The sequence below is a fragment of the Mobula birostris genome, chromosome 16 (genome assembly GCF_030028105.1).
Source record: "Mobula birostris isolate sMobBir1 chromosome 16, sMobBir1.hap1, whole genome shotgun sequence".
Lineage (NCBI taxonomy): Eukaryota > Metazoa > Chordata > Chondrichthyes > Myliobatiformes > Myliobatidae > Mobula > Mobula birostris.
Window position 1 is genome coordinate 72,844,023 of NC_092385.1, and position 24,453 is coordinate 72,868,475.

Genomic DNA, 24,453 nt, shown 5'->3' on the forward strand with positions numbered 1-24,453 from the left:
ACTATATAAGTATGACTTTTATTCTATAAATCCAATTTTGTCATTGCAACCTATATCCAAATATTGCTACCTAATTACCAATGTATCTAGAGCATGTGTGTGCAATGTGTGGGTGTGCGTGTGCGTGTGTGGTGCATGTTGTGAGTTTCAAATACGCACATCAGACCAACTACTTATCAATGTAATTATACAACAACATACTCACCAGCAACACAAATGAGTAAGGTTGCTTGAAATGGGTCAATGCCCAAAGCCTTGGCTTTAGCGAACAGGTGAAAGTAAGGTATGAAGTAGGCCAGTTGACTGAGGAAGCTGCATAAAGTGAAAATAATAAACATTGGGTTCACCAGCAGAGTCAAATCAATAAGGCTTTTCACTTCGACAGAAATGGATTTCAGTTGGTCACCAAATTCTCTGCAGAAGCCCTTGTGTTTCATATCAGTTGGCATGGTTTTGGAGGCCACAAATTGATTTGAAGTTTTGTTTGGGACCCTGCAGCTTGTTTGGGGAGTGGAATTCATCTGTCTTAAAAGGGGAGGGTCTTGAGATAAGGAAGATTCCCTGGGCTCCAAAACAGACAAGTCATTGGGGGTGCAACAGTTTTGCTCACTAGCCTGTTTCCCATCATGCAATAAAATGATAGGTTCCTCTAGGCCATTCCATGTCTGGAGAGTAGGCACTTCCATGGGCTTGTGGTGACTGACTGGAAACGGTGACTCCCCTTCAGTGTTCACGTCCTTTTTCTCTTCAAGCAGACCCGACCTCTTCTGGTGGTCTTGTCTCCAGTCACGGGTCTCGGCCACATCTTGCTTCAAGTAAATTGGACGGTTCAGCATGCCAAGTGGAATTAAGTGCAGTGTTAATCCACACAGGATGAGAACGGTGCCTGCATGATATGAGCATTAAAGTAATTTGTTTTAAAATCACTTTGAAAGGCACAAATTTAAATATGTCTTTCCATTTGAAAATGGCAGGGGAAAAAGTAGAATCCTGAAAAGAAATCAAAATTATCAGAATATATTTTCACTTTTTAAAGCATTACACACCTTTGGTAAGTTATGCATCTGCAGTGAGCTAATTGAACAGAGATAGATATACAGGAACAACGATAAACACAAGATTCTTAAGATACAAGAAATCCATAATAACATACACAAAATTTTGGAGGAACTCAGCAGATCTGGCTGCATCTATGGAAAGGAATAAAGAGTTAATGTTTTGGGCTGAAACCCTTCATCTTGAGCAGCTTTATGATCTAATTGCGTGGTTGAGGGAGATTTTAAATACAAGCAAAACTTCCTAAGGTCAGTCTAGAGTGTATCCTTCATGCACAGAAGGAAAACAAGGAAAAAAAGGGCGGGAGGAGAAGATGGCGATGTGACGCAGCGCGCGTAGCCTCTCCGGTGAAATGATATTGTGTTTGTAAGTAGGGTGCCGTGCACAATTCTGATTTGATGGAGACAGACGTGAGAAGCAGAGGAACATCTGGAGAAATTTCTGAAATGCTCGGTTCGCTGCCACTGCTACTGTGCAATCGAGAATCTCCGGAGGAAAGGCCCCAAAATCCCGGCCTTGTCTGCTGCTGGCGACCGAGGCTGAGGTCAAAGCGTTCGGATAGAGATGGTGCTCGGTGTTTGGTGTCGGAGGGCTGATCGCAGCTCGAACTTTTCAGATGTCTGTGGTCGGGCATGGCAGGGAGAGTTTTCTTCCTTCTCCCGTCTGTGTGAGATGTGGGACTTCCGAGAGACTTTGAACTTTTTTACTGTGCCATGGCCTGTTCTTCATCAAGTTATGGTATTGTTGCACTGTTGTAACTATACATTATAATTATGTGGTTTTTGTTAGTTTTTCAGTCTTGATCTGTCCTGTGTTTCTGTGATATCACATCGGAGGAATATTGTGTCATTTCTTAATGCATGCATTACTAAATGTCAATAAAAGAGGACTGCGTGTCCTCATAATCTAATCTAATCAGTCCTTTCTCCAACCTGAGTATCTGTCTGATATGACTTCATACCAGGAACCTCATTTGCCAATGCTCCCCCTCACTGATTAATATTATTTGGTTGCTGTTTGCTCTATCGTTCCTGCACTGCCTCTTCCCCAAGAAATGGTTTGCAAATGTGATATAATTTTGCACTGCTGTGATGTGGTTCAATCTGAAATGAGGTTTACAATCTGAGCTAAGGAAATTACGAAGGTATGAGGGCAGATTCATGAACAAAAGGGCTCGGCAGAGAATGTTTTTATTTATTTAAAAAATAGTAACAGGCCCTTCTGTCCTAACAAGCCTGCTTCACCCAATTAAACCCATGTGACCAATTAACCTACTGACCCTAACCTGTATATCTTTGGAAAGTGGAAGGAAAGCAGAGATTCAGAGGTCCCGGGGAAAACTCATGCAGTCATGGGGAGAACATACAAACTCCCTACAACAGTGGTGGGAATTCGACCCAAGTCGCTGGCACTACTGTACTGCCCATAAAAGACCGGCTTGTCTGGGATTTAAACCCAGGATCACTTGCACCCAAAGTGAGAATCATACCCAATGAGCCAATACTTCTCACGGCAGTTAGTAAAATTCCATCATTCCCAGAATGTACTGGCACAATTCTACACTGCCATTACTGTCTGGCTTGGTGCAACATCATCTCAATATATATGAAAAATACAGTGAACTGTCAGATCAGCAGAAAAGGACAAGGACAAAGAAGTGGGTGGGGAAAAATCACTGAGGACACTATTAACCCAGCAAACTTTCTTTTCAAAATCTCCCTCTGGAAAGTGCTATGGGGCAGTGAAAACAAGAACTTCACGCCATTTTTAATGATTCTTCCCCAGGGAGTTAATCTGATTAGCCTCCCCGCCCCTCTCTACCTAATACCCCCAACATCCCACTGCACTGGAAACACTTTAAAGCACTTTTTATAATGCTGTTTACATTGTGAATACATGCTGGCATTTATGTACATTTTATTCCAAATCTGTACTTTAACCTCAAACTAATATCTTTATATTTTTTTTTATTCACTAGAATTATTCAAGATTCAAAGATTCAAGATTCAAAAAACTTTATTGTCATTCTAACAGTACATCAGCTCTGCAGGGCAGAATGAGACAGTGTTTCTCAGAAGCAGTGCAATTATAACATAACAAACGCAACACTAAATAATAATAACAATAAATAGTAAAACACAACAGCCACATGTCAGTTAAAATCAAGTTATAAGTGTCCAGTGCAAGTTAAAAGTGTCCAAAGCAGAGTCAGGTAGAGCAGCTATTTAGCAGTCTGAGTGCCTGTGGGAGGAAGCTGTTTAGTAGCCTTGTGGTTTTAGTTTTGATGCTCCTGTAACGTTTGCCTGATGGTAGAAGAACACACAGTTCATGGAGAGGGTGTGAAGGGTCTTTAATGATGTCCCGTGTCTTCTGGAGGCATTGACTCTGAAAGAGGTCTTGGACAGAAGGTAGGGAGACCCCAATAACCTTCTCTGCTCCCCTAACCACCCTCTGCAAGGCTTTTTTGTTGACAGCACTGCAGCTGGAGTACCAGGTTGTGATGCAAAAGGTCAGCACACTCTCAACCCACGCCTCTGTAGAATGTAGTTAAGATGTTAGTGGGGAGTGATGCTTGTTTAAGCTTCCTCAGAAAGCTTATTGAATGTGTTGTTTTTTTTTGCATGTTGTGCCAATATATCACAGCAAATTTCTAATACATGAAAATGTATCATAACCAGCGCACCAATCGTGAGTTGGAGAGCTACGACAGAGGAGGTGGCGCACAGGTCCGAGAGCGACGTTTAAATGGGAGAGCTTCACGGGAGTCAGCTATAACCAATTATGTGTTGGAGAGCAGGGGAGGTTCCAGTATGAAAAAGGAGACACTGCCTAGCGGAGCAGTCATCTAAGAAGCGGTCATCATCGGAGCGGTCTGAGTCTGAATGGTAGGGCTTTGGCTCATTCCAGCTTCAGCAAAAGCGGGCTTCAGCGAAGTCAGCGGGTAAGTAGACTTCATTCTTTTCCCTTGCAATATTTGAGGAATGGAGAGCGTGTCTGTAGGGTTAGCACTTTGCTCTGGATGTCAGATGTGGGAATCCTGGGAATCTTCCAGTCTCCCAGATGACCAGATCTGCACCAGGTGCTCCGAGATGCAGTTTCTGAGAGACTGTGTTAGGGATCCGAAGCTGCAGCTTGATGACCTACAGCTTATTAGGGAATGTGAGCATGAGATAGATAGGAGCTACAGGGAGTTGGTCAGCCAGAGGATGCAGGAGTTAGTAAGTGAGTGACTGTCAGGGAAGGGAAGGGAAGAGCTCAGATAGTAGAGAGCACCCCTGTGGCCATCCCCCTCAATAATCGTTATCTCATTTTGGATGCTGTTGAGGGGGTGACCTGACAGTGGACAACCACAGCGATTGGGTCTATGGCACTGAGCCTGGTTCTGTGGTGCAGAAAGGAGAGAAGAAGATGAGGAATGTGGAAGTCATGGGGATTCCATAGTGAGGGGAACAGACAGGAGGTTCTGTCAGTCTGATAGAGATACCAGCATAGTGTGTTGCCCCCCAGGTGCCAGGGTACGGGATGTCTCCGACGAGGTGCAGAGTATTCTGAAGCTTTTAAAAACTTGCGAAGGAAACTAAGAAGGTCATTAGGAAGGAAAAGATAAATTATGAAAGAAAGCTGGCGACTAATATCAAAGAAGATACTAAAGGCTTTTTTAAGTATATAAAGGGTAAAAGAGAGTTGAGGGTAGATATAGGACCAATAGAAAATGACATTGAAGATATTGTAATGAGAGACGCAGAGATGTCAGAGGATCTGAATGCGTATTTTGCATCAGTCTTCACAGTGGAAGACATCTGCAGTACACCGGACATTCAAGAGTGTCTGGGAAGTGAAGTATGCTCAATGAAAATTACGACTGAGAAGGTGCTCAGGAAGCTTAATGGTCTGAGGGTGGATAACTCTCCTGGACCTGATGGAATGCACCCTTGGGTTCTGAAGGAAGTAGCTGGAGAGATTGCAGAGGCATTAATAATGATCTTTTAAAAATTGGTAAGATTCTGGCATTGTACCGGATGACTGGAAAATTGCACATGTTAATCTGTTATATAAGAAGGGTGGGAGGCAGCAGAAAGGTAAACTATAGACCTGTTAGCCTGACATCAGTGGTTGGGAAGATGTTGGAATTGATTGTTAGGGATGAGAATATGGAGTACCTGGAGGCACATGACAAAATAGGCCAAAGCCAGCATGGTTTCCTGAAAGGAAAATCCTGCCTAACAAACCAACTGCAATTCTTTGAGGAACTCACAAGCAGCGTAAACAAAGGCGATGCAGTAGATGTGGTGTACTTGGATTTTCAGAAGGCCTTTGACACACAAGGCTGTTTAGCAAGATAAGAGCCCATGGAATTATAGGGAAGTTAGTAGCATGGGTGGAGCAGTGGCTGATCGGCAGTAAAAAGAGTGGGAATAAAGGGATCCTATTCTGGTTGGCTGCCAGTTATCAGAGGAGTTCCATAGGGGTCGGTGTTAGGACAGCTGCTTTTTATGATGTATGTCAATGATTTGGACTATGGGACTAAGAGCTAACTTTGCCGATCATACAACGATAGGTGGAGGAGCAGGTAGTGTTGAGGAAACAGAGATTGGGAATGGGCGAAGAAATGGAAAACGAAATACAATGTTGGAAAGTGTATGGTCATGCACTTTGGTGGAAGAAATAAATGGACAGACTATTACTTAAATGGGGAGAGAATTCAAAACGCAGAGATGTAAAGGGACTAAGGAGTCCTCGTGCAGGATACACTAAAGGTTAACCTCCAGGTTGAGTGGGTGGTGAAGGCAAATGCAATGTTGGCGTTCATTTCTAGAGGTATAGAATATAAGATCAGGGATGTGATGTTAGACCATAAGACCATAAGACAAAGGAGCAGAAGTCGGCCATTCGGCCAATCGAGTCTGCTCCGCCATTTTATCATGAGCTGATCCATTCTCCCATTTAGTCCCACTCCCCCGCCTTTTCACCATAACCTTTGATGCCCTGGCTACTCAGATACCTATCAATCTCTGCCTTAAGTACACCCAGTGACTCGGCCTCTACTGCTGCCCGTGGCAACAAATTCCATAGATTTACCATCCTCTGGCTAAAAAAATTTCTTCGCATTTCTGTTCTGAATGGGCGCCCTTCAATCCTTAAGTCATGCCCTCTCGTACTAGACTCCCCCATCATGGGAAACAACTTTGCCACATCCGCTCTGTCCATGCCTTTCAATATTCGAAATGTTTCTATGAGGTCTCCCCTCATTCTTCTAAACTCCAAGGAATACAGTCCAAGAGCAGACAAATGTTCCTCATATGTTAACCCTCTCATTCCCAGAATCATTCTAGTGAATCTTCTCTGTACCCTCTCCAATGTCAGCACATCCTTTCTTAAATAAGGAGACCAAAACTGCCCACAGTACTCCAAGTGAGGTCTCACCAGCGCCTTATAGAGCCTCAACATCACATCCCTGCTCCTATACTCTATTCCTCTAGAAATGAATGCCAACTTTGCATTCGCCTTCTTCACTACTGACTCAACCTGGAGGTTAACCTTAAGGGTATCCTGTACAAGGACTCCCAAGTCCCGTTGCATCTCAGAACTTTGAATTCTTTCCCCATTTAAATAATAGTCTGCCCGTTTATTACTTCTGCCAAAGTGCGTAACCATACACTTTCCAACATTGTACTTCATTTGCCACTTCTCTACCCATTCTTCCAATCTATCCAAGTCTCTCTGCAGACTCTGTTTCCTCAGCACTACCAGCCCCTCCACCTATCTTTGTATCATCAGCAAACTTAGCCACAAAGCTAGCTATTCCATAATCCAAATCGTTGATGTACAATGTAAAAAGAAGCGGCTCCAACACGGACCCTTGTGGAACACCACTGGTAGCCAGCAGCCAACCAGAATAGGATCCCTTTATTCCCACTGCCTGTTTCCTGCCAATCAACCAATGCTCTATCCACGTATGTATCTTTCCCGTCATTCCATGGGCTCTTATCTTGTTAAGTAGCCTCATGTGTGGCACCTTGTCAAAGGCCTTCTGAAAATCCAAATATACAACATCCACCTCATCTCCCTTGTCTAGCCTACTGGTAATTTCCTCAAAAAATTGTAATAGGTTTGTCAGGCATGATTTTCCTTTAAGGAATCCATGCTGAGTTCTGCCTATCATGTCATATGCCTCCAGGTACTCTGTAATCTCATCCTTGACAATTGACTCCAACAACTTCCCAACCACCAATGTCAAGCTAACAGGTCTATAATTTCCTTTTTGCTTCCTTGCCCCCTTCTTAAATAGCGGAGTGACATTTGCAATCTTCCAGTCCTCCGGAACCATGCCAGAATCTATCGACTTTTGAAAGATCATCACTAATGCCTCCGCAATCTCCACAGCTACTTCCTTCAGAACACAAGGGTGCATTCCATCTGGTCCGGGAGATTTATCTACCTTTAGACTATTCAGCTTCCTGAGTACTTTCTCTGTCGTAATTGTGACTGCGCACACTTCTCTTCCCTGCCACCCTTGAGTGTCCGGTATACTGCTGATATCTTCCTCAGTGAAGACTGATACAAAATACTCATTCAGTTCCTCTGCCATCTCCTTATCTACCATTACTATTTCTCCAGCATCATTTTCTATCAGTCCTATATCTACTCTCACCTGTCTTTTACTCTTTATATATTTGAAAAAGCTTTTAGTATCCTCTTTGATATTATTTGCTAGCTTCCTTTCACAGTTAATCTTTTCTCTCTTAATGACCTTCTTAGTTTCCTTTTGTAAGGTTTTAAAAACTTCCCAATCCTCTGTCTTCCCACTAATTTTTGCTTCCTTGTATGCCCTCTCCTTTGCTTTAACTTTGGCTTTGACTTCTCTTGTCAACCACGGTTGCATCTTTTTTCCATTCGAAAATTTCTTCTTTTCTGGAATATACCTGTCTTGCACCTTCCTCACTTCTCGCATAAACTCCAGCCACAGCTGCTCTGCCGTCCTTCCCGCCAGTGTCCCTTTCTAGTCAACTTTGGCCAGTTCCTCTCTCATGCCACTGCAATTTCCTTTACTACACTGAAATACCGACACATCAGATTTCGGCTTCTCTTTTTCAAATGTCACAGTGAACTCAGTCATGTTATGATCACTGTCTCCTAAGGGTTCCTTCACCTCAATCTCTCTAATCACCTCCGGTTCATTACACAATACCCAATCCAGTACAGCCGATCCCCTAGTGGGCTTAACAACAAGCGGTTCTAAAATGCCATCTTGCAGACATTCTACAAATTCTCTCTCGAGATCCAGTGCCGACCTAATTTTCCCAATCCACTCGCATGTTAAAATCCCCCACAATTATCATAACACTGCCCTTCTGACAAGCCTTTTCTATTTCCAGTTGTAATTTGTAGTCCACATCACTGCAGCTGTTTGGAGGCCTATAAATAACTGCCATCAGGGTCCTTTTACCCCTGCTATTTCTTAGCTCAACCCATAAAGATTCTGCACCTTCCGATCCTATATCACCTCTTTCTAATGATTTAATATCATTTCTTACCAATAAAGCCACGCCTCCCCCTCTGCCTACCTTCCTATCCTTCCGATACACTGTGTATCCTTGGACGTTCAGCTCCCAGAGACATGCATCCTTTAGCCAGGTCTCAGTGATGGCCACAATATCATACCTGCCAATCTGTAGCTGTATGACAAGATCATCCATCTTATTCCTTATGCTGCATGCATTTAAGTATAACACCTTAAGACCAGTATTTGGTACTTTTCACTTTGATTTCACTGCAACTTTATTGCACTGCAACTCATCCCAATGGCTACGAATTTGCTCCATCACCTGCCTGTCTTTCCTGACATCTTTACTGCTCACTATCTTAGATTTATTTCTGGTTTCCCCTTCCTCCGCTCTGTCATTCCGGTTCCCATTCCCCTGCCAAATTAGTTTAAACCCTCCCTAACAGCTCTATGTTGAGGCTCTATAAGGCACTTGTGAGACCACACTTGGAGTATTGTGTGCAGGTTTTGTCTCCTTATTTTAGAAAGAATATACTGACATTTGAAAGGGTTCAGAGAAGATTCATGAGAATGATTCCAGGAATAAAAGGGTTACTGTATGAGGAACGTCTGGCAGCTCTAGGACTGTATTCCCTGGTGTTCAGGAGAATGAGGGGAGATCTCATAGAAACATTCCAAATGTTAAAAGGCCTAAACATATTAGATATGGCAAAGCTATTTCCATTGGTAGGGGAGTCTGGGACAAGAGGGCACGACTTCAGGATTGAAGGGCATCCTTTTAGAACTGAGATGTGGAGAAATGCGGAGAGTGGTAAATTTGTGAAATTTGTTACCACGAGTGGCTGTGGAGGCCAAGTCATTGGGTGCATTTAAGGCAGAGATAGATAGGTTCTTGATTAGCCAAGGCATCAAAGGGTATGGGGAGAAGGCAAGGAAGTGGGGGGGCTGACTAGAGTAATTGGATCAGCCCATGATAGAATGGCAGAGCAGACTCGGTGGAAGTGAAAAATGAAACGATTTCACTATTCCAATAAGTTACAAATCACAAAGAATTTGAAGGTATCGGCAATCATCTTAAATGTTTGAATAAAAGTGAAGATTTGGAACATGCAAACATCAACAGGATTGTATGAAAGCAGACGGTTAACTGCACTAGGTGTCTGCATTGATTTTGTTCACTTACAGTCAAAAGAACAGATGAATTCCTCTGTCACTAAGTTTTAGGAACTAATACAGAAGTTTACAGTGCTGTTGTAGTATTGGTGGTTTTCTAATTTGTTCTGTATTTCATTTAAATACAGAATTTGTTACCCAATTTGTTTTTCTAAATTTCTTTTTAACTATTTCCACGTAAATTCAAGTAATTAGGGCAGCCACTTAATTAGGCCAAAATGTACTGGTCCCAATGTGTCTCAGTTAACCGGAATCCACTGCAATGCTGAATAAAGTTGATCCTTGATCCTTGAGCAACTCCAGCCATGAAAACTAGCTGTGTTAGAAGACAGTGCTACATCCCAATAGTTTCTGTGTTTGAGATTGGCTAACAGTGAAAATGTAAGTACAGTAGCCTTTAGCTTTGCAGTATATAACCAATGGTCGATTAAAGTTTGGAACTATATCTTCATGCTCAAATACTAAATAAATATTAGGTTTAAAGGTGAAATAATTCAATTGCATTGAGGATTTGGTTAGAAGCTCACCTTTCCAGCCATATTCATTGAGCAAATACTGAATAAATGGAGCCAGGACAAAGGTTAGGCCTGTACCTGAACGGGAAATGGCACAGGCCATGCTGAACCTTCTACGGAAGTATTTGGTTGTATTAAGAACTGCGGCCTGGGACAGGAAGGCAAAACCACATCCTGAAAAGAGAAATTAAGGAAGACATACACATTAGTTTTCAGAACAAGCTATCTACAGATGGTCATTACCTGAGGGATTTCCTCACCAGCGTAAGTCTATAATTGTGTGATGCTGTGGAGCAACTGAGCTGCTATCCTGATCAGAATGGGGCAATAGCTGAGGCTGCATTGCCTCAGTGTCAGGTTAGGTCTCTGCAGCTGTGCTCTCCTTTTGGGCTTTCCTTAAAACAGTCTCCTTTCACCAAGCTAGTCCTAATTTCTTCTCATGTGGATTGATGTCAAATTTGTTTGAACTGTCTTGCAAAAGTTGCTTTTCATTTCATCATTGGCATTGCAACATCAAAGATCAGCAGTCGGGATTCAATTCTCGCTGCTGTCAGTAAGGAGTTTGTACATTCTGCCCCAAGACCATGTGGGTTTCCTCCGGGTGCTCTGCTTTCCTCCGACATTCCAAAAGCACACAGTTAGGATTTGTGAGCTGTGGGCGTGTTATGTTGGTGTTAGAAGTGTGCGACCCTTGCATGCTGCCCCAGCATAATTCTTGAATTGCATTGACCAGTGATGCAAATCATGCATTTCACTGTATCTCTTTGATGTATATGTGATGAACAAATCCTTAATCTACATCTATTAAAGTAGATGAGTGGAAAGGTAGTTGACACCCAGGTTAAATGAAATAACACAGGTTTCAAAGCTTCAGGAACGGGGCATGAGACAAGGAGACCTCCAGGAGAAAAGAGAGTGTGGAGTGGAAGAAATTAACTTCCCAAATGTAGCAGAGGATTGATATGAAGGACTGTCATAGATCAGGGATCCCCAATCTTTTGCGCACCGCGAACCAGTTTAATATTGACAATATTCTTGTGGACCGGCTGACGGGGTGGGGGGTGGGATCTTCAAGTTCAACAGTGCGTGACAGGGAATGAGGAAAGGTGCAGCTGACTCACACATCATTTCATATCGCCAAATCCTATTGTTTCCTTGCAGCCTGGTAGCACATGCTTTGCTGCCCGGTAGTTGGGGACCACTGGCATAGATCATTTAATTTAGCAACACTCACAACATGCTGGAGGAACTCAGCAGGTCGGGCAGCATCCATGGAAAAGATCAGTCGACGTTTCGGGCCGGAACCCTTCGTCAGGACTGTAGGGGGAAGGGGCAGAGGCCCCATGAAGAAGGTGGGGGGAGGGTGGGAAGGAGAAGGCTGGTAGGTTCCAGGTGAAAAACCAGTAAGGGGAAAGATAAAGGGGTGGGGGAGGGGAAGCAAGGAAGTGATAGGCAGGAAAGGTGAAGAAAGAATAGGGGAAAACACAATGGGTAGTAGAAGGAGGCGGAACCAAGAGGGAGGTGGTAGGCAGCTGGGGGAGGGGGCAGAGTGAAACTGGGATAGAGGAAGGGAGGGGGAGGGAATTACCAGAAGCTGGGGAATTCTATGTTCATACCAAGGGGCTGGAGACTACCTAGACGGTATATGAGGTGTTGCTCCTCCAACCTGAGTTTAGCCTCATCATGGCAGTAGAGGAGGCCAGGTATGGACATATCTGAATGGGAGTGGGAAGCAGAGTTGAAGTGGGTGGCTACTGGGAGATCCTGTCTATTTTGGTGGACGGAGTGGAGGTGCTCGACGATGCGGTCCCCCAATCTGCGTCGGGTTTCACCGATGTAGAGAAGGCCGCACCGGGAGCACCGGATGCAATAGATGACCCCAACAGACTCACGAGTGAAGTGTTGCCCCACCTAGAAGGACTGTTTGGGGCCCTGAATTGTGGCAAGAGATGAGGTGTAGGGACAGGTGTAGAACTTGAGCTTACAGGGATAAATGCCAGGTGGGAGATCCGTGGGGAGGGACGTGTGGACCAGGGAGTCGCAGAGGGATCGATCCCTGCGGAAGGCGGAGAGGGGTGGGGAGGGAAAGATGTGCTTAGTGGTGGGGTCCTGTTGAAGGTGGCGGAAGTTGCGGAGGATAATGTGCTGGATCCGGAGGCTGGTGGGGTGGTAGGTGAGGACAAGGGGAACTCTGTCCCTGTTGTGGTGGCGGGAGGATGGGGTGAGGGCCGAAGTGCGGGAAATGGAGGAGCTGCAGGTGAGGGCATCATTAATGACGGTAGAAGGGAAACCACAATCTTTAAAGAAAGAGGACATTTGAGATATCCTGGAATGGAAAACCTCATCCTGGGAGCAGATGTGGCAGAGATGGAGGAACTGGGAATAGGGAATGGCATTTTTGCATGTGGCAGGGTGGGAAGAGGTATAGTTGAGCTAGTTATGAGAGTCAGTGGGCTTGTAGAAGATGTCAGTGGACAGTCTGTCTCCAGAGATGGAGACCAAGAGATCGAGAAAGGGGAAAGAAAGGGATAGACCAAGTGAATTTGAGGGCTGGGTGGAAGTTAGAAGTAAAGTCGATGAAATTGACGAGCTCAGCATGGGTGCAGGAAGCAGCACCAATGCCGTCGTCAATGTACCGACGGAAAAGTTGGGGAGCAATACCAGAATAGGTTTGGAGCACAGACTGTCCAACATAACCAACAAGGAGGCAGGCATAGCTAGGGCTCATGCAAGTTCCCATAGCTACACCCTTGGTCTGAAAAAAGTGGGAAGAGCCAAAAGAGAAGTTATTGAGTGTGAGAACCAGTTCCGCTAACTAGAGGAGGGTAGTGGTGGAGGGGAACTGGTGAGGTCTATTATCCAGAAAGTAGCGGAGGGCTTTGAGGTCTTCTTCATGGGGAATGGAGGTGTGTAGGGATTGGACATCCATAGTGAAAATGAAGCGGTTGGGACCGGGAAACTGGAAGTTATTGAAGAGGTGGAGGGCATGGGATGTATCCCGGATGTAGGTGGGGAGAGACTGAACTATGGGTGACAAAATGGAGTCCAGGTAGGCAGACACAAGTTCGGTGGGACAGGAGCAGGCAGAAACTATGGGTCTGCCGGGACAGTCAGGCTTGTGGATCTTGGGAAGGAGGTAAAACCGAGCGGTACGGGGTGTGGGAATTATGAGTTTAGTGGCGGAGGATGGAAGGTTTCCGGAGTTGATAAGGGCGGTGATGGTACGGGAGACAATGGTTTGATGTTTTTTGGTGGGGTCCTGTTCCAGGGGTAAGTAAGAGGAGGTGTCAGAGAGCTGCCGTTTGGTCTCATTGAGGTGGAGGTCCATCGGCCAGACTACTAGAGCACCAACTTTGTCAGCAGGTTTGATGGTGAGGTTGGGATTAGTCACCCTCCCCCCACCTTTTTCATAGGGCCTCTGCCCCTTCCCTCTACAGTCCTGACGAAGGGTTCCGGCCTGAAACGTCGACCGATCTTTTCCATGGATGCTGCCTGACCTGCTGAGTTCCTCCAGTGTGTTGTGAGTGTTGCTTTGACCCCAGCATCTGCAGATTATTTTGTGCTTGATCATTTAATTTAGTTTTATTTTGGTTTATTTTTACAGAGGGATACAGTGCAGAACAGACCCTTCCGCCACTACATGCCGCACTGCCCTGCAACCTGCCAATTTAGCCCTAGCCTAACCACAGGACATTCCACAATAACTAATTAACTTACTAACCAGTATGTCTTTGGACTGTGGGAGAAAACCAGAAGACCCATAGTAAACTCAAAGGGAAAATGTATAAATTCCTTATAGACAGCACTGGAAACAAACTCCGAACTCCAGTGCTCTGAGCTATAATAGTGTCACACTAACTGCTACACTATTGTGGGGCAATCTCGCCATCAGAGGGAGAGCACTGCTTTCCATACCATAAGCCATTCCACATATAGCCCTCCTTGGTGGCTGTGTCCAGAGATATCAGCGATAACCTCTGTTGATGGGGTCATGTGTGTGTGAATGATGGAGGGAGTTCCTATAATGCAGTGAGGAATGATTAACAGAGACATCCTCACCAATCAGGTTTGGACTACGATCCGAGCTTTCATCTTTTAAACCATAAAACATATGAGCAGAATTGGGCCATTGAGCCTATCTAATTTACTCTCCCATTCCAGCTTGGCTGATTTATTATTCTTCTCAACCCCATTCTCCTGCCTTCTCCCCCATAACTTTTTGACCCCTCCTTACTAATCCAGAACCTAGTAACCTCTGCTTTAAAAATACCCAATGCCTTGGCCTCCGTAGCTGTCTGTGGCAAAGAACTCCACAGATTCATTGCCCTCTGGCTAAAGAAATTCCTGTTCTCTTCTGTTCTGAAGGGGTGCCCTCTGGTCATGGACCCTCCCACTTTAGCACAGAATAGGCTGTTCCAGCACTTCAAGCCGTGCCACCTCAACAACCTCAGTTTAATCCTAGCCTAATCCCAGAGCAATTTAATCCTAGTCTAATCCCAGTGCAATTTAGAATGATCAATTAACCTTCTAGCTGGTACATCTTTGGACTGTGAGAGGAAACCAGATAACTGAGAGAACACCCACGTATTCCACGGGGAGGATGTACACACTCATTACAGAGGACACAGAATTGAACTCCAAACTGTAATAGCGTCACATTAACTGCTCTGCTACCATAACACCCAAAGCTGGGTTTGTTCAGGATTTGAACATGGGATCTCTTGCACCCAGAGCAAGAATAATACCCAGACCAACAAGTCAATACTAGCCCATGCATAATTAAGCATCTCCCTATATAAAAATCATCCCCATTTGTCCAGTTAGCTTACTCTGACTGTGCCCATTGCACAGGGAAGGCAGAGGCAGAGGAGTTTATAAGCTGCTCCACAGCTCCTGGTCTGGAGAAAGGTCACTGCTCCTGTGCATTTCAGTAAATACTGCCCTCACCTGCCAATAGGCCAAGGCTGACATACAGGAGGGCAATTTGTTCAATGTAGGTGCTTAAAAACAATCCAGTCGAGACCATGGCTCCTCCCAGAATTCCAGTCTGCTTTTCACCGAGTTTTCCACAGAATATGGCAGCAATGGGACCTGGAAGAGACACATGACAGATAATCGCAATGAAAGGTGAGAAGTGTTGGACGACATCAACTGGTCATTCGCAGAGCTGCTCCAGTTCATAGGCTGTACAACAAGGTAGGACACTTTCATTCAAATTCCATCTCAAACACAAAACTCCAGGCTGACATTCTGGTGCAGGACTGAGGGAAGACTGTGCTGTTAAAAGTCGACTAAGCCCTCCAGACTGTGTAGGGAATAAGGTCAGGAATTGGCCTGCATTTCTTCGCTCATGGTGGAATTATCTTTCCTGTTGTATAGCTAATTTCCTATATGGAATGATTTTCTGGACAAAATGCCAGGGGACAATCTAGCTGGCAAGACCTCCAAGAAGGAAGTGAAGGCAGGCGGACATGAAAATTATGAAAAAGTTGGGAAAACTGTATGAGTTATTTATTAATTTGTTGAGATAAGCCCAGCAAGCTCGGATTAAACCCTAGCCGAATCATGGGACAATTTACAATGAGCAATTAACCTACTAACCAGCATGTCTTTGGACTGTGAGACGAACCCAGGGTACCCAGAGGAAACCCACATATTCCACGGGGAGGATGTACTGAGGACGCTGGGACTGATCTCAGAACTCCAACACCCTGAGCTGTAACAGCACTAGTCCAGCATCCACTTAAATAATACAAGTAACACAGAATCTCCAAGCCTGTCAAAATAGAAAGCATCAAGAGACCATATTATAAAGAGTGAATCACTCAAGAAAAAAGAGAAGGAACTCTAAACATTTAACAACTCTTGTTAAACAACAATTAACCAGTACAGGTGTTCTAAAAACCTTGATGTCCAACACTCTCCAGTGCCCTGCACAGGCTTGAAGAGCTCATTGCACTCTTGGCACTGCAGAGGCAGTGGGAGATCCACAACTGGACTACTGCATGGTCAGCGCCTTTTCCATTACAAACCACAGAACTCTATCAACACAAATGGGGTTATTCAGCTCAGTAACAGGAAATTTACCAGGATACTGCTTGGATGAGAGCATATGCATTGTAATAAAACTGGACAAACGTGGAGGCTGAGGGAAGACCTAATTGAAGCTCTTAGGACTGTAAGAGGCATTGAGGGGTAGAGAGTCAGAATCTTTTTTTCCCAGAGTGCAACTGTCCCAGTACTAGAGGAATCAGACTCACATTTAGTATCACTGCCATATATTGTGAAATTTGTTGTCTTGCAGCAGCAGTACATTGCAATCCCATAATAATAAAAACTAAAAATAACAACAGGTATATTTGCATTGCCTATAAAAAATATTCATCCCCTTGAAAGTTTTCATGTTTTATTGTTTTACAACATGTATCACAATGGATGTAATTTGGCTTTTTTTTGACACTGTTCAATAGAAAAAGACTCTTTCGTGTCAAAGTGAAAACAAATCTCTACAAAGTGACCTAAATTAATTACAAATATAAAACACAAATTCTTTGATTGTAGAAATATTCACCCCCTTTAGTATGATACACCAAATCATCACTAATGCAGCCAACTGGTTTTAGAAGTTACATAATTAGTTCAATTGAGATCTGCTTTTGGAGACCTGAGTGCGGTCAAGGTGTTACAATTGATTATGGTAAAAATACACCTCTACTGGGAATATCCAACTGCTGTGAGTCAGTATCCTGGCAAAAACTACAGCATGAAGACAAAAAATACTCCAAGCAAATCCACAAAAAGGTTACTGAAAAGCACAAGTCAGGAGATGGATACAGTAAAATTTCCAAGTCATAGAAATGTAGAAAACCTACAGCATAATACAGGCCCTTCAGCCCACAAAGCTGTGCCGAACATGTCCTTACCTTAGAAATTACCTAGGGTTACCCATAGCCCTCTATTTTTCTAAGCTCCATGTACCTATCCAGGAGTCTCTTAAAAGACGCTATCGTATCCGTTTCCACCACTGTCGCCAGCAGCCCATTCCATACACTCACCACTCTATGAGTAAAATAATTACCCCTGACATCTCCTCTGTACCTACTTCCAATCACCTTAAAACTGTGCCCTCTTGTGCTAGCCATTTCAGCCCTGGGAAAAAGCCTCTGACTATCCACACAATCAATGCCTCTCATCATCTTATACACCTCTATCAGGTCACCTCTCATCCTTCGACGCTCCAAGGAGAAAAGGCTGAATTCACTCAACCTATTCTCATAAGGCATGCTCCCCAATCCAGGCAACATCCTTGTAAATCTCTGCACCCTTTCTATGGTTTCCACATCCTTCCTGTAGCAAGGTGACCAGACCTGAGCACAGTACTCCAAGTGGGGATTGATCAGGGTCCTATAAAGCTGTAACATTACCTCTCAGCTCTTGAACTCAATCCCACGGTTGATGAAGGCCAATGCACCGTATGCCTTCTTAACCACAGAGTCAACCTGCGCAACAGCTTTGAGTGTCCTATGGACTCGGACCCCAAGATCCCTCAGATCCTGCACACTGCCAAGAGTCTTACCAATAATAGTAAATTCTGCCATCATATTTGACCTGCCAAAATGAACCACCTCACACTTATCTGGGTTGAACTCCATCTGCCACTTCTCAGCCCAGTTTTGCATCCTATCATTGAATATCCCTTGGAGTACAGTTAAGTCAATCATCAAGAAATAGAATGAATATAGAACAGGTGTAAATCTGTCTAAAGCAGGTAGTCCTCAAAAACTGAGTGACTGTGCAAGAAGAGGACTAGTGAGTGAGGCCACCAAGAGACCGATGACAACAACTTCCGTGGCTGAGATGGGAGAGATTGCGCATACAACAACTGTTGCCTGGGTGCTTCACCAGTCACAGCTTTATGAGAGAGTGCAGAGAGAAAACCACTGCTGAAAAAAAACTCACATGAAATCTCCGCTAGAAGATTTGCCAGAAGGCTTGTGGGAGATTCTGAAGTCAGATGAAAGGGGGTTCTATAGTATGATAAAACCAAAATTGAGCTTTTTGACCATCAGACTAAATGCTATGTTTGGCATAATCCAAACACTGCATATCATCAAAAACACACCATCCCTACTGTGAAGCATGGTGGTGGCTGCATCATGCTGTGGGGGTGGTTCACTGCAGCAGGCCCTGGAAGGCGTGTGAAGGTAGAGGGTAAAATGAATGCAACAAAATACAGGGAAATCCTGGAGGAAAGCCTGATGTAGTCTGCAAGAGAACTGAGATTTGGGAGAAGATTTGTTCTCTAACAAGACAATGACCCCAAAGCATAAAGCCAAAGCTACACAGGAATGGTTTAAAAACAACAAAGTTAATGTTCTGAAGTGGCCAAGTCAGAGTCCAGACCTCAACCCAATTCAGAATGTGTGGCTGAGCGGTTTTGTAAAGAAGAATGGGGAAAAATTGTAGTGTCCAGATGTGCAAAGCTGATAGAGACCTATCCACACAGACTCAAGGCTGTAATTGCTACCAAAGGTGCATCTACTAAAGTAGTAATAGTAGTAGTCATACTTTATTGATCCCGGGGGAAATTGGTTTTCGTTACAGTTGCACCATAAATAATAAATAGTAATAGAACCATAAATAGTTAAATAGTAATATGTAAATTGTGCCAGGAAATAAGCCCAGGACCAGCCTATTGGCTCAGGGTGTCTGACCCTCCAAGGGAGGAGTTGTAAAGTTTGATGGCCACAGGCAGGAATGACTTCCTATGATGCTCTGTGTTGCATCTCGGTGGAATGAGTCTCTGGCTAAATGTACTCCTGTGCCCACCCAGTACATTATGTAGTGGATGGGAGACATTGACCAAGATGGCATGCAACTTGGACAGCATCCTCTTTTCAGACACCACTGTGAGAGAGTCCAGTTCCATCCCCACAACATCACTGGCCTTACCAATGAGTTTGTTGATTCTGTTGGTGTCTGCCACCCTCAGCCTGCTGGCCCAGCACACAACTGACTTGAAGTGGGTGAATACTTATGCAATCAATTATTTTGTCTTTTATATTTGTAATTAATTTAGATCATTTTGTAGAGATCTGGTTTCACTTTGACAGAAAAAGTCTTTTTCTGTTGATCAGTATTTAAAAATCCAAATTAAATCCATTGTGATTCAATGTTATAAAACAATAAAACATGAACATTTTCAAGGGTGTTGAATACTTTTTATATGCACTGTACATAATTAAATGAGTAGTATTAAATCAGAGGTATAAAAAAAGTACTGGGGTAGTGTTTATGGGTTCATTATCCATTCAGAAATCTGATGGTGGAGGTGAAGAAGCTATTTCTGTTTTCCTGAAATTTTGAGTGTGTGTCTTCAAGCTCCTTTACTTCCTCCTTGATGGTAGCAAGGAGAAGTGGGCATGCATTTAAGGAAAGAGGGGGAGAGTGCAAAGGAGATGAGTGGGGCAAGTTGTTTCTGCAGGATTACAGCCATAAGATCAAAAGACTTAGGAGCCGAATTAGGCCATTCAATCATGGTTGATTTATTTTCCCTCTCTCAGCCATCTCCCTTTAACTTTTGATGACCTTACTAGTCAAGAATGTAGCAACCTCCGCTTTAAGTATACTGAATGACTTGGTCTCTGCAGCCAGCTGTGGCAATGAAATCCAGATTCTCCATCCTCTGCCTAAAGAAATTCCACCTCATCTATCTCTGTTCTAAGGGGAAGTCTTTCCAATCCGAGCTGTGCCCTCCTGTTCTCGAATCTCCCACTATAGAAAACATCCTCTCCACATCCACTCTATCTAGGCCTTACAATAATTGGTAGATTTCCACAAAATCCCCCCCTCACTCTTCTAACCTCCACTACTAAACAGGCCCAGAGCCATCAAATGTTTCCCACATATTAACGCATTCATTCCCAGGACAGCCATGCCTGGAGTGGTGGTGGAAGCGGATAGTGGTGTTTAAGAGGTTGTTAGACATGAATATAGGGAGAGAGAGGGATATGGACCTTCAGTTCTAGCCTCACTCATTCTGAATGTAAATGCAAGCAGGCTCTTTCCAGTAAGGATGGGTGAGTACCCTTGTGGCCATCCCCCTCAACAGGTACATCACTTTGAGTACTGTGGGGGGGGGAGGGGTGACCTAGCAGTGGAAAGTCACAGTGGTCACAGTAGTCTCTGGCACTGAGCCTGACCCTGCAATTCAGAAAGGAAGGGGGAACAAGAAGCGAAATTTGGTGATAAGCAATTCATTAGTTAGGGGAACAGAAAGGAGTTTCTGTAGATGAAAACGAGATTCACGAATGGTATGTTGTCTCCTGGGTGCCAGGACATCTCAGATCAAGTCTTTAGCATTATTAAGTTGGAGGATGAACAGCCAAAGGTCGTGTTCCATGTACTGTCGGTATCAATGACATAGGTAGGATGAATAACGAGGTTCTGCATAGGGAGTTCAGGGAGTTAGGTGCTAAGTTAAAAGGCACGACCTCCAGGGTTGTGATCTCAGAACTGCTACCTGTACCATGTGCTAGTGAGGCCAGAACTAGGAAGATTATACAGTTTAATATGTGGCTATGGAGTTGGTGTAGGAGGGAGGGTATCAGATTTTTGGATCATTTGGCTCTCTTCCAGGGAAGGTGGGATCTGTACAGAAGAGATGGTTTGCATCCGAACCGGAAGCAGACTAATATCCAGCAAGGAGATTTGTTAATGATGCATGGTGGGATCAAAATGGGGAATGGGAACTAGAATGCCAGAACAGATAGTGGAGATGTTGTAGAGACAGAAGTTGGTAAGACCTCAGACAAAGTCAGGATTCAAAAGCTTGAGCATGGTGGGACTAATGCCCTGAACTGCATATATTTCAATGCAAGTAGTATTGTTGGAAAAGCAGATGAGCTCAGGGCATGGATCAACACCTGGAGTTATGATGTTGTCACCATTAGTGAGGCTTGGTTGTAGGAGGGGCAGGACTGGCAGCTCAGTATTCTGGGGTTCTGTTGATTTAGATGTAACAGAATGGGAAGGATTAAAGGAGGAGGGATGGTGTTACTAGTTAGGGAAAATGTCATGCCAATGCTCTGTCAGGATAGATTGGAGATCTTGACTAGGGAGATATTATGGGTACAGCTGAGAAATAAGAAAGATAAGGCCGCATTAATGGGGCTATATTACAGACCACCCAACAGACCGTGGGATTTAGAAGAACAAATTTGTAGAGAGATCACAGACCGTTGCAAGAAACATAAGGTTATTAGAGTAGGGGATTTTGACTTTCCACATATTGACTGAGGCTCCCTTACTGTTAAAGACTAGATGGGATAGTGTTTGTCAAATGTGTTCAGTAAAGTTTCCTTAGTCAAGATGTAGAAGTCCCAATGAGAAAGTGTGCAATACTTGATCTCTTATTAGGAAATGAAGCAGAGCATGTGACGTTAGTATAGGGGAATACTTTGAACCTGGTGATCACAATCACATTAGTTTCAAAGTAAATATGCAAAAAGATAGGTCTGGTCAGTAGCTTGAGATTCTAAATTGGAGAAAGGCCAATTTTGGTGGTATCAGGAATCATCTGCCAAGTGCAGATTAGGGCTGGCTATTTTCTAGAAGCAGTGTACTTTGTAAGTGGGAGGCCTTCAAAGGTTAGGTTTTGAGAGTACAAAGCTTGTATGTGCCTGTATGGATAATAGGCAACGATAACAAGAATAGTGAACATTGATTTTCAAGAGATATTGAAACCTTGGTTAAGAAACAAAAAGGAGGTACAGAGCTGGTACAGGTAGGTAGGAACAAAAGAGGTGATTATAGAGTATAGGAAGTGCAAGAGAACACTTAAGAAGGAAATCAGGAGGGCTTATAGAAGGCATGAGGTTGCCCAAGCAGACAAGTTGAAGGAGAACCCTAAGGGATTCTACAGATATGTAAGGAGCAAAGGATTGAAAGGGACAAAATTGGTCCTCTGGAAGATCAGAATGGTAACCATGTGTGGAGCCAAAAGAGATGGGGAAGATCTTAGATAAATTTTTTGCTTGCATTTACTAAGGATACCACCACAGAATCTATAGAAGTGAGGCAAAGTGTCTTTGGCTTCATGGAACCTATACAGATTACAGAGCAGGAGGTGTTTGCTGTCCTGAGGCAAATCTGGGTGCATAAATCCCAGGACCTGAGAAGGTGTTCTCTCAGACTTTGTGAATGTCAAGTGCAGAAACTGCATGGGCCCTACCAGAAATATTTAAATCATCCTTAACAATAGCTGAGATACCAGACGATTGGAGGATAGCTAATGCTGTTCCACTGTTTAAGAAAGGCTCTAAACATAAACTAGGAAATTATAGGCTGCTGAATCTAACATGTAGTGGGAAAGTTATTGGAAAGTACTCTACGGGACTGGATATATAATCTGGATAGACATGGACTGATTAAGGACAGTCAGCATGGCTTTGTGCATGGTCATGTTTAACCGATCTTATAGAGTTTTTCGAGGAAGTTACCAGAAAAGTGGGTGAAAGCAAAGCAGTGGATGTTGTCTACATGGACTTTAGCAAGGCACTTGACAGGATTTGATAGAGGTTTACAAAATTATGAGGGGTACAGACAGGGTAAGTGCAAACAGGTTTTTTGCATTGAGGTTAGGTGGGAAAGCAACTAGCGGTCATGGGTAAAGGGTGAATGGTGAAAAGTTTAAGGGGAACATGAGGGGAAACTTCTTCATTCAGAGGGCCGTGAAAGTGTGGAGTGATCTACTAGCACAAGTGGTGCATGTGAGCTTGATCTAAACATTTAAGTGAAATTTAAATGTGAAGTTACATGGATGGTAGGGGATGGAAGGCTAGGGTCCTGATGCAGGTCAGTGGGAGTAGGATTTTTCAATGGTTTGGCATTGAATAGATAGGCTGAAGGGCCTGTTTCTGTGCTGTACTTTTCTATGACTGTGTGAGAACTGAGGTTATACATGTAGGTTAAGGGTGAAAGGTGAAATGTTTAAGAGAAACTGGAAAAGGATATTCTGCACTCAGAGAGTGGTGTGAGTATGGAATGAACTGCCAACAAAAGTAGTGGATTTGAGATTTATTTCAACATTTAGGAGAAATTTGGATGTACATGTATGGAAGTGGTATGGAGCTAAGGTGGAGGTATGGGTCAATGGAACTAGGCAGAATAACATTTTGCACAGACTAGATAGGCTGATGGCCTGTTTCTGTGCTGCATTGCTCAATGACTCTGTGATCAGGCACTAGAGATCTGGCATCACATTCAGTAGAGATATTGTGAGGCAAAGGGCCTGTTGCTGTACTATGCTATTTTCTACAACTCTAGCACCACATATACATTGCCCATACAGCAGTGCATCCATATTGAGGTGACCAGATCTGTGAGGACAGGATAGCTCACTTGTGACACAGTAGCACAGTGGTTACTGCATAGCTTTATGGTGCCAGTGCCCCAGGTTAAATTCCTGCCACTCTCTGTAAGGAGTTTGTATGTTCTCCCTGTGGTCATATGGGTTTCCTCCAGGTGCTTCTCTTTCCTCCCATAGTCCAAAGCCGGGCAGGTTAGTAGGTAAATTGGTCACACATGGGTGTAATTGGGTGACGTGAGCTCGTTGGGATGGAAGGACCTGATACTGTGCTCTATCTCTAAATTTAAAAATAAAAAAATAACAAAATGTCTTGTAGTCAGCAAGTGCATGCAGATATAATTTTGTCGTTTAAGTATCTGTGTGTTGTTTTACAATATTTAGTGTTACATACCTCAAGGAGATCTTATGACTTTCTTGTGAGAAGGATGTAATGGTCTTTTGAAGGTCACCTGATGTGATTTTCCCACTGATGTGAGGTCACGTGATGACGTGCACCATGGGTATAAAAGGGAAGACCTCTGATGACGCAGTTAGTGTTTTCCAGTTAGAACGTTAATGAGATACTCTGCTCCGCTGTGTATTTGCAGTATGACACAGTTTTGATTTTAAACAGAGTTTTATGTTCTAACGTAAGATACAGAAATCTGAGCCAGCAGTTTGACAATTGCTGCCAGGTTTGTTAGTGTATCTTTTCAGTAGTATTGGAGAGTAAAGACTTCATCGAAGAACAGGATATGAAGGATTAAGAGAAGTCGGGAATGTTCAGCAGTTTAATAAAGGATCGACCTTATTGAGTATTCGTTGAAGAAGTAACGACCTGCATCGAGATAACTCTT

At 43.8% G+C, this 24,453-nt stretch overlaps 1 protein-coding gene across 1 annotated transcript in view; it reads right to left on the reverse strand.

Annotated features, from left to right (window-relative positions):
- LOC140210885 (monocarboxylate transporter 5-like) overlaps nt 1–24,453 on the reverse strand; it is a 79,553-nt gene that overhangs the window by 17,361 nt on the left and 37,739 nt on the right. Inside the window, exons 3-5 of the mRNA XM_072280141.1 lie at nt 15,196–15,339; nt 10,261–10,422; nt 206–886 (exon numbers count right to left, since the gene is read on the reverse strand). Coding sequence (XP_072136242.1) covers nt 206–886; nt 10,261–10,422; nt 15,196–15,339 — 987 coding nt within the window. The remainder of the gene's footprint in view (nt 1–205; nt 887–10,260; nt 10,423–15,195; nt 15,340–24,453) is intronic.